At 35.5% G+C, this 16,547-nt stretch overlaps 1 protein-coding gene across 1 annotated transcript in view; it reads left to right on the forward strand.

The window, feature by feature from the left end:
* Window positions 1–16,547, forward strand: part of LOC100260732 (1,4-alpha-glucan-branching enzyme 3, chloroplastic/amyloplastic) — a 36,742-nt gene that overhangs the window by 1,108 nt on the left and 19,087 nt on the right. The window contains exons 2-14 of the mRNA XM_003634667.3: window positions 169–240; window positions 492–556; window positions 1,072–1,749; window positions 2,661–2,833; window positions 2,925–3,014; window positions 3,600–3,675; window positions 10,135–10,242; window positions 11,413–11,503; window positions 11,722–11,823; window positions 13,500–13,602; window positions 14,249–14,386; window positions 14,512–14,583; window positions 14,712–14,816. Of these exons, the coding sequence (XP_003634715.1) occupies window positions 169–240; window positions 492–556; window positions 1,072–1,749; window positions 2,661–2,833; window positions 2,925–3,014; window positions 3,600–3,675; window positions 10,135–10,242; window positions 11,413–11,503; window positions 11,722–11,823; window positions 13,500–13,602; window positions 14,249–14,386; window positions 14,512–14,583; window positions 14,712–14,816 (1,873 nt within the window). The remainder of the gene's footprint in view (window positions 1–168; window positions 241–491; window positions 557–1,071; window positions 1,750–2,660; window positions 2,834–2,924; window positions 3,015–3,599; window positions 3,676–10,134; window positions 10,243–11,412; window positions 11,504–11,721; window positions 11,824–13,499; window positions 13,603–14,248; window positions 14,387–14,511; window positions 14,584–14,711; window positions 14,817–16,547) is intronic.

Raw genomic sequence — 16,547 nt, forward strand, 5'->3', positions numbered from 1 at the left:
AAAAGAATAGTTCTTGTTTGTTTACTTTGGAGTGTTTTTCTGACGCTTTTCTTTTTAATATACACTCTCTTTACCTATCAAAAAAGAAAGAAAAAAAAGTTATTGTTCGTTGTCCATGGAAATTTATCATGCATTGATACTGTTTCCATGTGTTATTTTCAAATGTAGACACAAAGCTCTGAAGGACCTCAAAGACGAAATTTTCAATCGCCATTTGAATCTCCAGGAGATGGCTTCTGGGTTAGTTCTATAGAACTTATTCTTTACTTATTATTATTATTTTTCAATTCTATTTCGTTTCTATCAATTTTCAGCTTCATAGTCAAGTTAAGTTTTGGCTTTACTATCAAATTCTAAATCCTCTGTTTTTTGGTTGAGTAGTTGGAATGGTGGGAGAATTGTCTTTAATAGGTTCATAAAATTGTTAATTTTGATTTATTTTTATTTTTATTTTGTGTTTTGATATTTTTTTTTTATGTATCTTTGTCTAGATATGAGATATTGGGTATGCATCGCAATGTTCAACATAGGGTGGATTTTATGGAGTGGGCTCCAGGTTTGACTTAACAACCCGAATGTTGATCAGGACTTTGGTTTTGAATTTGTGAATATTGGCAAATCCTTTTTGGTTTGATTGTCCAGATTCTGAATTTCTAAATCTATGGCAAGTTTGGATAATTTTTTCAATTGTCAAGCTTCTAAAATTAATAGGCTGAATGTCATTAAATTTCATCAACATATTCCATAATTTGGCCAGATTTTTAAACTGAATAGTTAAAAATTTAAAGAGAACTGAATTTCCATTTTTTTTAAGCTGAATTTTATATGTCTGTTGTGTACAACTAAGCTTATTGTAATCCAATTTGGGCACTTCATTTGAATTCCAATTTGGCCAACAAGTTATGATCAGTCATTGATTTTTAGAACCACAAATAGTACTTGATGCAATAGAGTCAATACACATTATTGTAAGTTTCTTTAATGTCCTTTCAAAAACCAACTTCTATGTTGTCTTAAACTTTCTGTTTACCCTGGCTACTCAAGTTTGAATGTTAAACAAGTTGAATGCAGGTGCTCGCTATTGTGCACTGGTTGGTGATTTTAATGGGTGGTCACCAACAGAAAATTGTGCTAGAGAGGGTCATTTTGGCCGGGATGATTATGGCTACTGGTTTATCATTCTTGAGGATAAATTGAGGGAGGGAGAAAAACCGGATGAACTCTATTTTCAGCAGTATAACTATGTGGATGACAATGATAAAGGTGATAGTGGTGTTACCATTGAAGAACTTTTTAAGAAAGCAAATGATGAGTATTGGGAGCCTGGCGAGGACCGGTTTATAAAATCACGTTATGAAGTTGCAGCAAAGTTATATGAGCAAATATTTGGCCCCAATGGACCCGAAACAGAAGAGGAACTGGAAGAAATACCAGACGCTGAAACAAGGTATAAGGCATGGAAAGAACAGCATAAAGATGATCCCCCCAGTAATTTACCTCCTTTTGATGTGATTGACAATGGAAAAGAATATGACATTTACAATGTTGTGGATGATCCTGTATGGCGGGAAAAATTTCGTGCTAAGAAGCCTCCTTTGGCTTACTGGCTAGAGTCACGTAAAGGTAGGAAGGCATGGTTGAAAAAGTATATTCCTGGAATTCCTCATGGAAGCAAATACAGGGTCTATTTTAACACTCCAGATGGGCCTTTGGAACGAATTCCTGCATGGGCTACTTATGTGCTACCAGGTAACTGCTGGCCACCTGCTGGAAGTTTTTGGCTGCTCCAGCAATTATTATTATTTTTTTTCCAGAAAGACGTGCTCATATTTGCCCTTAATTTTATATTTGATTATTGAAATTAAGCAACATAGTTTTTGGTTATCTAATCATTTAGAATAAATGAGAAAGAGACATGGATGATCTAAATTAACTAAAAAACTGCACTCATGGGATTAAATATAAACTTATTTATAGGTCAATTTGTTGTTTTAGTGTTTGCACTCAGCCTGTGACTATCATCAAGTAATATACTATCATTTTTGCCTTCCTTCACCTTGAAAATAATTGATGTTGCTTCTTGTTTCTACAAGCAATAAGTATCTCATTGTTAGTATTTTTATCATAAATCTAAAAGGGCTCTTGTGTTTAAGCATTCTCTTTTACTTCTCTCTCGTTTTTAGGGTAATTATAATTTTTAATATTGGCTACATATGTTATTAATTGCTTTATCTGTACTCCAATGATCATATTCAGATATGGATGCGAAGCAAGCATTTGTAATCTATTGGGAACCACCTCCTGAATCTGCATGCAGATGGAAAACTAAAAAACTACATGCATAGAATAAAATATAAGCATGTTTGTAGGTCAATGTGTTCTTTTTGTGCTTGTGCTTAGCCTATGACTATCATTAAGTAATATATCTCCATTTTTGCCTCCCTTTGCCTTGAAAATAATTGATGTTGCTTCTTTTTCTGAAAGCAATAGGTATCTCCTTGTTTGTAATGTTATTGTAAATCTACAAGGGGTTTGTGCTTGAGCATTCAGAACCAAAGCATGCTCTTTCTCACTCAATTATGATTTTTGCATTTATTTTGGTAAATACTGGTTCCATGTGTTATTAATTGCTTCACCTGTACTGCAATGATTATATTCAGATGTAGATGGGAAGCAAGCTTTCGCAATTCACTGGGAACCACCACCTGAATCTGCACACAGATGGAAAAACATGCGTCCAAATGTGCCAAAGTCTTTGCGCATATATGAATGCCATGTTGGAATTAGTGGATCAGAGCAAAAGATATCCTCTTTCAATGAATTTACTGAGAATGTACCTTCTTGATTGCTTTATATTTCTTTCTTCCTTTCTGTAATACTATCCACAAGTTATTTTCTTTTGTGTTCTATTTTCCTCATTACAGGTCCTTCCTCATATAAAAGAAGCTGGATACAATGCAATCCAGTTGATTGGAGTTGTTGAGCACAAAGACTATTCCTCTGTAGGTTATAAAGTGGGTTCAATATTCTTCTCATTCTTTTATCTATCTTGTATTAAATATTTTGGTGAGATTTAATCTTGAAATTTCTGAGTAGCACACATGCGTATCACTTTGTGTTCTTCATGTTAATATCCACAAATTTCTGTTGTGAAAAATCTAAAGAGCAGTGGATCAACAGAATTTGAAACCTCCCTTTTCATGCTTTCAATAGTTCACACAATTGGATTTCAGGCTTGTACAAATGATTTGACTTGAACCAAATGTTAAAGGAGAAAATGGAGATAAGGCATTGCTGCTGAACTTTTGATCTCTAGAGAACTTCTGGTTCATTTATCATTGCTGTAATTGAATTATTTTACACAAATATATATTTAACTATTCTAGTACATCTAGTGGGAACATATGCATGTATCTGTTATTGCTATATATTTACATGTGCCTGTTATAATGTAGTCAGAGCTTGATTAGTTTTGCAATTTCCACATGTTTTCATTTCAATTCTCTGTCATTCTATGTTTGTTTATCATTTTAAGTTTTATAGATTCATTTCATTTGTTAATTTTATGAATGCAACTAAAAACACTGTTGGTGTTGCAGGTTACTAATTTGTATGCTACTAGCAGCCGATACGGCACGCCGGATGACTTCAAGCGCTTGGTTGATGAAGCACATGGTTAGTATTTTTCTTCTGATATAATTGATTTCATTAATTAACCGTAAGAATTCATTTGTTCTTTGCATGCAGCTAAATTTTTTCTCAGATGTATAACATATATGAAAGCTATATTTACTTCTAGAATATATTTTCTATTAAGTAAACTATTTCAGTTTGTTCAAAGAAAAGATGTTGAAGCAAAACAAATTTTCATAAGTTGTTGATTAGTTTGTATAATTTGTGGATTTCCTATTGTATAAGATCCTGAGAGTAAATAAGAGGTTCCAGTAAATTCTTGACCAACCACTTTTATTATAATCACAGAAAAATAATTCACAATTAGAGTTAGCACCATTGAAACTTAAGAAGAGACTTTGTTGAGATTTTTTATTATGCGCAACAAGGGCCAATTCATACCAGAAGCCAAAAAAAAAAGATATTATACAAGTTGGTAGTAATCCAGTTACAATGGGAGATCAGAGAAGAAAGCAGTTTGCTGTGAAAAAGAACACAATGACCTATGGATATTCCTTAGCTCATAATGGCAAAAGATGGATTCCTGTGGACAACCCCTACTGGTTGGGATATGGCTTAGAGTTGAGAATCAAGGAAGTTTTCAACTAAAAGACACTGTAAAACCCAGTTCACATGCTTCAGAAAAATTGAGTACTCATATTGAACATCAAAACTGTCTTTGAGTGGCATTTTTTGGCCGTGTGGTGACGGAAGCATGGGTGTCAGAAGCTGCTTCCAGACCTTTGCATCTTGACCATAACCCAGAACCCAGAGAAAAGAACACCATCTGCTGATGAGGCTCTCTTGTTCAAAGCAGAAGGTTTTGCAAGTAAGTCATCTTCTTCTCTTTTGACATGGGTTGGGACCTCTCATTTTTCTCCTATTTCCAAAGACGGGGCCCTTCACAGGTGATGGCCAATAGCTTGGTTCCATGGAGGGACCAGGACAAGGGATTTTTAACAGAATGCAAGGGCAGTGGTTATGGTCCTTTGTGAATGATTTCCAGTGAGGGTTTGGTTGTGGACTTCCCGAAGCATCACTCCAGAGATGCCAAGAGTGCAGACCTAGGTGGCTTCAAGAAACGGCAGTCCCATCTGGGACAAGATTGGAGATGGGAGTCTCTTGGATCTGTCTTTTGGGATTGACTATGGCCAGTCATAAAAAGGAAATTGTGCCTCATTGGAGAAGATGGAAGGTGGAAAAGGTTGTAAGGTGGCAGCCTTGAGCAAACAGATGACATCTTCCGCTGCCTCTTATTTTGACTGGAAGTTGGAGTGCTTGGTTAATTACAGTCAATCAAGTGGAAAAGGGAGGAGGAGTTGGAAGTGTGGTTGGGAAATAGTTTTTGAGTGTCCATGAAGTTTCAGATTTTTGGACTGCTGACATAGGTTAAGAGGTGAAGAATTTGGCTCTACTAAGATGTATAAAAGCTAGAAAAGAGGTGAGGAGCCAGGAGGGTGGGAAGAGGTGGAAGATTACATCCTCAAATTTTGAAAGGGAATTAAAGAAGTTGGAAGCTTGGAACTACTTAGGGCATTGGTTTTGTATCAGGTGGTAGTTTGTTGTTGCTTATTTCCTTTTACTTGGCATTTGGTGCTATTTGTATACTTTGTGTGTACTTTGTTGTGTCTTTTTTCAAGTGCTTTTAATTTAACTGCTTGATTTACCTATCAAAAAATATTGAACATCAAATGCCTAGGCCTAATCTATTCATAGAAGATGTTCTGTTGGTTGATGAGACCATGAAGGGGGTAAATGCAAAAGTAGAACTATCTTGGGATGCCTTAGGATCTAGGAATATTAATAAAATCAGGTCAATATATGATTTGCAGAATGGAATTTAGTGAGACCATAAACCAAAATAGAATCGTAATTCATATTGATGGTGAACTAAATTAGAACAATATCATTTTAATTCCCTTTCTCAAAAATACTAGAAAGATTGAGTATGATGTTAGTCAAATAAGGGCTGGGTAGTTGCAATGCAGATGTGCTTTAGGATGTCATGGTGGTTAAGGCTGAGTTTTTTCTCCTTAAAACATATGTAAACTCAAACATCATGTGCTACATATAGTGGTACCTATAAGCTTGTTCACAAGATGAGTATCAGACATGATGATGAGTGTAGTGACTGTGTTTGTATTTGTTGAATATAATGTATGTATAGTATACTATCTTTCCTTGTTAATATAGGTCACATGTATGGTAGTTAGGACTCCTAGCCTTGTATATATATATCTCTCAATTGTAAGTAGAGATTAGATGAATGAAAATAAAGTTTTTCTCCTTTCTCTCTCTCTCTCTCTGAACATGGTATCAGAGCCAAAGGAGAAAACCTAATTTTTTTTTTTCGGTTTAGCCGTGTACTCAATTCCGGCGAACCGTCCAGTGACCGTGTTTCACTCCGGTCCCCTCATTCCCTTCCCGAACCACCCCGGACAACCTCATCGCCGTCGGATCTCTACCACGCCGGCAACCCTTTCCGGCGAATTTTTCCGGCGACCTCTTTTCCGGACACCGACCACATATTCCGAACCGCCGGAGGCTGATCTACACGCCAGTGGAAACCCCACCGGCAACCGGAGTCTCACGCGCCCCCACGCGCCGATCTTCCCCGTCGGACTGTCACCCACGCGCCGGCGCGTGACGGCGCGTGGCTCACTTTCCGGCCACGTCCGACACCTCTCCAGGCTCGTCCGGCGCCGTCTTGGCCTTCTAGCCCTCCGGCAGTCCTCCACGAGCCCTGCATCTCCACTTTTTTCCTGTTTTTGGCTTTCTTGCCATTCCGACCACATCTGACAGGGCTTCCTCTCCATCTCCGAGGCTTGGGTGTTGCTTCTCTTCCTCTCCAGGGCTCTCTTCGATCCAAATACGTGAATATGACCACCAAAAATCAGATCTTTACCTCTGTTCTCTCTGGATCTCCTCTGATTACCTCAGAGAAATTGGTTGGCAGTGAGAATTATCTCTCCTGGTCTGCCTCTGTTGAACTTTGGTTTATGGGTCAAGGATATGAAGATCACTTGGTTACCCAGGAGGCAGATATCCCTGAGGTTGACCGCGTACAGTGGAGGAAGATAGATGCCCAGTTATGTAGTGTATTATGGCAATCGGTTGATCCCCGGATTCTTCTTCATCTTCAGGCCTATAAAACTTGTTTTAAATTTTGGACTCAGGCCAAAGGATTATACACGAATGATATCCAGCGTCTCTATAAGGTGGCTTCTGCTATTGTCCATCTCAGCCAACAGGACTTGGATCTATCTACTTATATTGGTCAGATTTCAGGCCGCATTACATATTGCATCCAATCCAGTCTTTCATGAAAGGACCAAGCATATTGAAGTTGACTGTCATTTCATTAGAGAGAAGATCGCATCAGGATGTGTTGCTACAAGTTTTGTCAATTCAAATGATCAACTAGCAGACATCTTCACTAAATCTCTCAGAGGTCCTAGGATTAAATATATTTGTAACAAGCTTGGTGCATATGACGTATATGCTCCAGCTTGAGGGGGAGTGTTGAATATAATGTATGTATAGTATACTATCTTTCCTTGTTAATATAGGTCACATGTATGGTAGTTAGGACTCCTAGCCTTGTATATATATATCTCTCAATTGTAAGTAGAGATTAGATGAATGAAAATAAGGTTTTTCTCCTTTCTCTCTCTCTCTCTCTGAACAGTATTATCCTTTGGACACTCTTTTATCTAAAGAATTCTTTGGGGTCCACGCTACCATGAATTTTCATTGAGCATGGATCTCCTTGCTTCTTTACATCTTAGCCTTAATTGTATTGGTACCTTGATAAACAAGGTATGTATTTTTGTACTCTCCGGATCTTTCTTTTCTTGTATAGGTTCTCTTATAACAAAATAGAAGAAGATGTTAAGAACTTTAGATTGAGAAGTAGGAAGCCGGGGATGGATAAAACTAGAGATTAACATTTTTGGCAACTTCAATTAGACTAAATTAAATTAATAGTCTTGATCAAGGTCGCAGATGGTACCAGTGCAATGTTCAAGTTACTCTTGGTTGAGATGATTCAAGTGGAGAACAAGACTAAAAGTGATATCATTAGATTTGGGTAGAGGCTGAGGTGTTAGCCTTTTTGGAGTTTTGACAGAGGCATTTACTTTGGGGCTTAGTAATTTCTCAGTGGCAAGTGATTCAGCCACAATTGTATCTTCAGTGCCTCGGAGAGAAAGAGTCCCTTGGAAATGGGTTTTTTTTGGTGTGTTGGATCTTCCTTCAAAATTGGGTTGTTCTTTTCAGTGAATCTTAATATTAGCTAGTCATTTGGAAGGTGCTATGAATAAATATGGTTCAGTTAGCTTAGAGGTTCTTATGGGGGATAACATAGTTCCTTTTATTATGGTGCATGCTTTCTTATCTTTGCTTTCAAGCTCCTTTTGGGGGCTCCATAACATCTTTATGTTGTTTGCTTTGAAGCACTAAGCACTCTCATCCTTCTTTCACATCTTTGATTCACGATGCATAATTCATTCTTTTTGATAAAGATATGACATGGATGGATTTACTAAGATGATAACCTTTTTACATCACTTATTACTTTTTAAAATAGGAAATATAAATATTATAGAAAAATTCAGTGAAGTGGGCCGGGATAGTGAGGTTCAAGGTATGAGTTTGTTATAGATGTATAGGTCTTTTGTCCTTTTTGTATAACACTCCTTGTTTAATGGAGGTATACTCACTTCTTTTGGTCAGGTTTGTACATCATGGGGATGACTTCTCATCCTTCTCATGTTTTTTTTCTTTTAATACAATTGTTTGTTTCTGATCCAAAAATAAAAAAATAAAAAAAAATAGTGAGGTTAAGGTTGGAGCAAATTCAACTAGACTTTCTTTGGGGAGGTGGGACGGGAAAGAGAAAACTTCATCTAGTGAAGCGGGCCACTGTTTGTTCATATAAGAGAAAGGAAGGCCTATGTATTTGACGTCTTTCTTCTCTCAATAAGGCTCTTTTGTGTAAGTGGAATTGACGCTTTACAACAAAAAATGGGATGTTTTAGAGACAAATTATAAGTGGTAAGTATGGGGAAGTTGAAGGGAGTTGGTGGTCTAAGGAGGTTGGCGAGAGTTATGGTGTTGAGCTATGGAAGGCCATAAGAAATTTGTGGGAGATAGTTAATAGTAGAATTTCCTTCTTAGTGGGCAATGAGAGAAGGCTAAAGTTTTGGAAAGATAAATGGTGTGGTGACGAACCTTTGAGTGTTTCTTTTCCTTCTTTATTTGCCTTAGCCACCTTAAAGGAGGCTTGGGTGGCGGACTTGTGGTCTCACTTTATTGGTGCTGGTGTTTGGATTCCTAGATTCTCTAGGCACCTAAACGATAGAGAGATTGAGGAAGTGGAGTGTTTCTTTGCAAGATTGGTTGGCAAGGGGGCAGATGAAGGAGGAGAAGACAAGGTATGCTGGTTGGAGGAAAAGAGCGGAATAAGTCTCTTTACTCTAGCTTAGAGGAGGGGAGATTTGTGCCGTTTCTATCTAGTATTGTGTGGAATGCTTGGGTTTCACCTAAGGTGATCTTCTTTGCTTGGGAGGTGGCTTGAGAAAAGCTTTAATTCTTGATCAGCTACAACGAAAAGGTTGGTCTCTGGTCAATAGATGTTTTCTATGTCTTACTCACAAAGAGTCAATCGACCACATCCTCCTGCATTGTAGCAAGGCGAGGGTGTTGTGGCAGCTTTTGTTATCTCTTTTTGGTATCTCATGGATGATTCACTCATCTATTAAAGACACTTTGTTAGGTTGACAAAGCTCTTTTGTGGGGAGGAAGTAGAAAAAAGTTTGGGGTGCTGCTCCTTTATGCCTTTTTTTATAATTTGGACGGAGAGAAATAGAAGAACATTTGAGAATGAGGTGCTATCTGATCATAGGCTGAAAGTTCTATTTATGTGCAGTTTGTATTCTTGGTCCAAGTTGTTTACAGGCGATAGATCGATGTTCTTTTTTTATTTCATTGATTGGTTGGATTTGGCTTGAGGGAGTATTTTTGTTTTCCCCCTCTTTTTGGCACTTGTTTGACGGCCGTTGTATACATTGTGTGTACCTTGTGCACTTTTTGGTGTTTTTCAATACAATTGCTTCTCATCTATCAAAAAAAAATATTATAGAAAAAAGGGAAGTACACAAGGAAGGATGAGAGATCCTTCCATCAGAGCAGGAATAGAAGTTGGATTCTAATTGCCATCCCCAACTAGTGAGATAAAGTGTTGTGACATCTTAATGTGCAATATTCTGCAACGTAAACACTTGGTGGGAGAGTAGCAGAGTTAGATTCATGTTGGTACCCCAAAGAGTGTGTTTAGTGTTGGTTATTCAACTGTGCAAACACTCATTTGTCAGCTATATTTGACATCTTTTTTTTTACCCCCCTCAACATCCTCTCCAGTATTTTTTATTATTTACTTCACTGTTACTTTCCATTTTATAGGACAAGGAATGCTGGTGTTCTTGGACATTGTTCATTCCTACTCTGCAGCAGATGAGATGGTTGGGCTATCACTATTTGATGGGTCAAATGACTGCTACTTTCATACTGGTAAAATTTTGCTCATGCCATTGGTGACTTTTTCGTTAAATGACTCTAGCCACTTGTCAGTTTTTTCCATTTATCTCCCTGCAACTTGAGCTGCTTTTAGATGCCACATCTCATGCTTCAAAGCGATTTATGTGTAAAACATGTGGATAAAAAATGTTATAAGCATCATTATATTGTAACCTGATGATAATAATTTGTATTATACATATTATATAAGCTGCCATTGGTTGGGTTCAGGTTGAATGGTGAAACTGGATTGATGTGGTAGATTCCAAATAGTCAGGAAGTTTTGTTAAGTAGTATGTGTCACACTATCATGCTATAGCATGGCAAAGGGTAACCGGATTATTTGATCTTTTGTAATGTGTAGATATACTTGCATTCTGGCCTGGTTACATGTTGCCAAACCGCATTTTTTAATCCTTCCCCTTCTGTAATCTCAGTCACTTTTATATGAAAAAGAACTTGCCTTTAGTGAAGGGAATTCTGGTATTCATTGAAATTTTCTCTACTTTGATATGCAGTTAATGTGTAAAAAGCTTGAATTTGTTTGCTTTGCACTTATACTTTTCTTACTGCTTTCCTTATGGTACTTTGAGAAGCTGCCCACTTAGAAAATCCTAATTTTGGACTTTATATGCATTAATAGTCATCTATCATCTTTTTTTTTTTTTTTGGTTTTTTTGCTATTTGTGGACAAACATCTTTCACAATTCTCTTTGTAAGACTGTTGGAAAAGCCAAAAATGGTGAATCTAAGAACCTATTTGAGAGATGATTCTAGTTAAACTGCTTTTATCTGTAGTGGTTTTTTTAGTAGCACTTCCATTAGAAACGTTTTTAAACAGAATCACTTAGCATTTAGATATAAACTTTAAAAAAAATTGCTTTAATTATGTTTTTTGTAATATATTATATAACAAAAAAGTGATGTCTAGAAGAATCACCTACCAAATGATTGTCTAGGAATCCCTTTCAGCGATTCTCCAAATTTTTAAAAATTTTCCAAAAATCTAAGTTTTGTAGGAAAGCGCTTCCAAGCATTAGGAAGCGCTTTTGGGCCCTTTCAGAATCACTCCCAAATGGGTTATAATTTGCAGGTTGGTTGGTTTACCTTTGCTCCATTGTTCAAATGTACTGAATTCTCATCCAACTTTTCCCACTTGAATAGGTAAACGAGGACATCACAAGTACTGGGGTACCAGAATGTTCAAATATGGTGATCCTGATGTGCTGCATTTTCTTCTCTCAAATTTGAATTGGTATGTGAAGGATCAATAGTGTTTCAGTTTCTCATTCTCAACAATGTGGGAGTTGCTTGTATATTCTGCTTGATTCTTGTTTTTGCAATTAACATGTCTTTGTAACTGATATTATCTGGCATTGGCTCATTCCTTGGTGAAGTAATTTGCTGTTTGTCTTGGTGTATTCTTTGTAGGTAGGTAACATGGTCATTTCTTATGTCATGATGTTTGTGCAGGTGGGTTGTGGAGTATCAAATTGATGGTTTCCAGTTCCATTCACTCTCATCAATGATTTATACACACAACGGCTTTGCTTCTTTTACTGGTGATTTGGAGGAGTAAGGCAATCTATTGTTATGTTTTTCTTTTTCTTTTCTTTTTTTTTTAAAAAAAAAAATTACATGGAGCTACATTTTGCTTTATACATTTCATCATATGCTATTATTGCAAGGAAGAAAAATTGCGAAATTTCGCCAAAATATCAGTGAAATTTTGTGTTTCAGTGGGGCCTAATGGGAAACTTTGAATGGAAAGTAGGTTTCCACGAATTTTTGTATTTTTTTTTTTTCCCAATTTTCCCAGTTTTGAAATACTGGTGCACCAAACACATCACACTGCACACCCACACGACATCCAAACATTGTGCATTTTAAAAAAAATTTAAGGCATATAGGTGAGCAGTTAGGCTTGAATTCATGCCCACATGGCAGCCGAACGTGGCACACCAAACACATTATCCTGCACATCCACATGGCATCTGAACATGGTGCATTTTAAAAAAAATTAAAAGCTTATAGGCGCGCAGTTGGGCTTGAACCCATGCCCTTGAGGTTGAGAGTTGTAGCACCTTGCCACTTGGGCAATGCTACCCTTGTTTATAAGGTAGGCATATATTTATATATAGTGATTGTATCTATATAAAAAATGAAATATAAAAATAAAATTTTAATAAATTAATTAATTTTAATTATCTTATTTTCAATTTAAAGGTTGAAAATATAAAAGCTATCGTGATAATCTTTTAGTCTTTTTCTATCTTTTATATATGAATTAAAAAAATCATAAATATATCATCATTTCTTTTATAAACTTGTGAATGAAATTTAAAATATTTTTAAACAAAAAAAAAATGAAAATCATAAAGATATCACTATTTCTTTTATTTCTTTGAATACATCCAAATTAGATAGATCACTATAAAATGTATTTCCAAATTATGTCCTACATATATTGTTTTCAATAAATAATTTCAATATTCATGTTATTACTTGTTTTATCATTTCTTGAAAAATTTTCCAATATTTTTATGAGTTTTGATCAATTTTTATTCTATTGAGATTTTTTGTCCGATTTTTTGTTCGATATTTCTAATATTTCTTGATATTTTTGTAAAATCCAACTGGTGATATTTTCGTTGTCCAAATTTTTGTTCAATGTTTCTAATATTTCCATAAAATCCAACCACTAATATTTCCGTAATTTTTGATACTTTAATCCTTGATTGTCAAAAGATATTTGACTTGATGAGGGAATTTCGAATTTCTAAGATATGCTTGAGTCATGTCACTAATCAAAACACTATTTATATGCATGTGTACCCTCAAATAGTTTAAACCGAGGCTTAGCGTGGACATTCATAAATAAGTCAAGATATATTGTTTTTCTTGCTCTCTTTCGTAATATAAATACAATATTTTACTTGGATTGTTTAGTAAATAGTGTTTCTGAATTGCATTGCTTTAAACTCTAGAAGGGTTTAGATTGATTACATTATATTATTGAATTAGAAGCTAATTATTGGGAGAAACTCTAAAGTAATAATGAGACATATGACTGGACTTGATGCTAATTTTAAGACTTCTAGGTTTCTAATTGATGTCATAGACAACATATTGCATAAAAATGTTAACTTTCATTATTTTTGTTCATGTTTAACAAGTTTCATTGTTTTGCACCAAATACTCATGTTTATGTTTAGAATATATTTGAAACACTAGTTTTTATTTTATTACAGGTATTGCAATCAATATGTTGACAAAGATGCATTGATGTACCTGATTTTGGCAAATGAAATACTACATGCTCTTCATCCTAAAATAGTAACAATTGCTGAAGACGTAAGTCATTGTTATTTATTCTCCTCTTCACCGAAATGAATATTTTCCTTTTTTGTAATACATATAGGTGTCTGTTACTAAAAAATAACCTTCTTGATTGCTCCTCATTCTCTATGTTCTGGTGAAATAATATTTATAAACAAATTGGACTAATTGGTAGCAAGAATTTTATTGGAAATCAACGTCACAATTTTCTATTAACTGCAATTACACCATAAAACAAATTAAGAAATCATCTCTGTATAAACACTAAAATCTTAAACTGGTTTTGAACTTTTTATTTATCGGTTGTCAAATCATGTCAATTTCTCCTTCTCTTGCTAATGTTTCCTCCTGTGTTAGGAAGCACAGCAGTGAAGATATGAGATATTTTATATCAGATGCTAACATAAAAATGACATTGCAATGAATAGTTGGCAAGATTAAGCTTGTCTCTGTCAACATACTTTGTACAAACCTCCGCTAACTTGACAATACTCAACTAAGTTTGGTGATTAATCTAAGTAGAGGCTTTTGAAAGCTTTTGGCTTCCCAATATCTCTGGAACAACTGACTTGTCGAGGCCTGTGTCCATGATTGTTGAAATATCTAGGTTTGTAAATGATATTCCTGGCTTTTCTGAAGTTTCATTGGCTCTATTGCTCAGGCAACATATTATCCTGGACTATGCGAACCAACTTCTCAAGGTGGACTGGGATTTGATTATTATGTCAATCTTTCTGCACCAGATATGTGGTTGGACTTCCTTGAGAATATCCCTGACCATGAATGGAGCATGAGTAAGGTCATATTATTTTTTATTATCTGATGGTATGTTTATTAAATGGCATTTTTGGTGTGCTGTAGCTTCACTGACATCTTATACCATTCTAATGCTCTTAATTTTATTGAATGATATCCATACTGCAGATTGTGAGTACATTAATCGGAAACAGACAATATGCAGATAAGATGCTTGTTTATGCTGAAAATCACAACCAGGTATCTAACCTTTTTTTCCACATATTGGGCTCTGTCTCATGCTTTATGACTAAATTTGCTTCTAAGATTTTGGTTTGTTTCTGTGGTTAAAAGAATCTTATCCCTGGACATTACTTTCTTGACATCAGTCTATATCTGGAGGGCGGTCATTTGCAGAGATATTGTTTGGGGCCATAAAGGAAGATCCGCTCAGCTCAAAGACGACTTTACTTAGAGGGTGTTCTTTGCACAAAGTATGCTCTGGATCCACTTGTATTTTTTACTCTACAATTGTGAAATCAAATTCTATTCAGAACTTTATTGATACCTTTTTCTTCCTCCTCATTTTTCCATGAGGCAATGATTTACCCTCTAATTTTTTCCACAAATAGGGCAAAATATCTTAAGTACAACATAGATCAGAAAAAAAAAAAAACAATGACCTTCATGGCTTCACAAATTTGGAATTGACAATTTAAAATTACTGTTTGATCCATACTCATGTCATGTTTCATTCTAAGGTACGTTCACTTTTTAACTCCTTTTTTGAAAGGACTTTTACTTATAAAAGATAATGGAATTCTAGATCAGTTTCCTTTTCTGTATCTTCACAACAATCTGCAGTACCAATTTTCTTTTTAGTTAACTATTATGTGCCATAAAAAACACTTCCTAGGTAAATTTGGAAATACTTTTTGTTATTTTCCCTAAGAAAATAATATACAACATATATAATATTAAAGATACCATAGAAGACTAAACTAACCCCTCTTAAGTCAACTTAGAACATGCAATAGAAAAAGATTTTCTTCAAAAGTTTATTAAAAATGTCTTTAAACTGATCTTCAAATTTGATGTACGAAGTTGTCGTTTTCTTTCTCATCATAACTTTTCTGATAAAATGGTAGTTGATCTCAAAATGTTTGGTTCTCTCATGAAACATGGGGTTACTGGTAATGTGAATAGCAACTCGATTATCACAATGCATATGAGTTTTTCAAGAGAAAATCCAAGCTCTTGTAAAAAAATTTGGATCCACATTAGCTTATAGATTCCATGAGCCAAAACCTTGTATTCTACTTCAACACTTAATCTTGCGACTATATTTGCTTTTACTCCTTTAGATAACCAGGTTGCCACCAACAAAAGTATAATACCCACCAATGGACCTCTTATCACCGGAGGATCCTCATCCAAGAAGAGCTCATAACATCAAGGATAGAGCCGCACCCTTTTTTATTAAACTTCTATATCTATGGTACCTTTGATATATCTTAGGATTTTGCACACTATTTTTTAATGAATTTGCTTGGGTGCTCCCATGCATTGACTCACTATACTGAAAGAAAAGATAATACTAGGTTTGATAACTATCAAATGAAATATGTATCCTTAGCCCAGGGAAGAAGTGTGCCTTTCCTCGAAAGCATAGTATGGAACCCTTAGGTGTCAATGAAGGTGGGTTTCTTTACTTGGGAAACTATTTTGGAGAAGGATTTTAAATTTTGATCAGCTCAGAAGGAGGAGTTGGAGTGTTCCGAACATGTGTTATAGGTGAGGCTCTCCTCTATTAGAGGCAATCTTCTGAGTTAACTTCGTTCTTTTGTGGGGAAGAAGAGGAAGAAAGCTTAGAGTGTCATTCCTTTGTACTTATTTTATACTTTATGGAAGTAGGGGGCCTTTCAAACGTGTAGAACAATTGGATCAAACAATTAAATATTCCTTTGTGTGTATCTTTTTGGATTAGGATAGATTGTATATAGACAAGCATTATATATCAATGATAGGCCATCTATATACATCATGTGTACCTTGTGCTCTTTTTAGGCATTGTCTTTACACACACACACACACACACACACGCATATATATATTCATTCTTGTTTGCCTACCCAAAAAAAAAAAATTTGACATCTTCTTTTATCTAAAACCACTTGGCTATCATTTTAAGTTTCACGTTTGGCTTCATATAGGTCTCAACTAGC

The sequence above is a fragment of the Vitis vinifera genome, chromosome 19 (assembly GCF_030704535.1).
Source record: "Vitis vinifera cultivar Pinot Noir 40024 chromosome 19, ASM3070453v1".
In the NCBI taxonomy this organism is placed as follows: Eukaryota; Viridiplantae; Streptophyta; class Magnoliopsida; order Vitales; family Vitaceae; genus Vitis; species Vitis vinifera.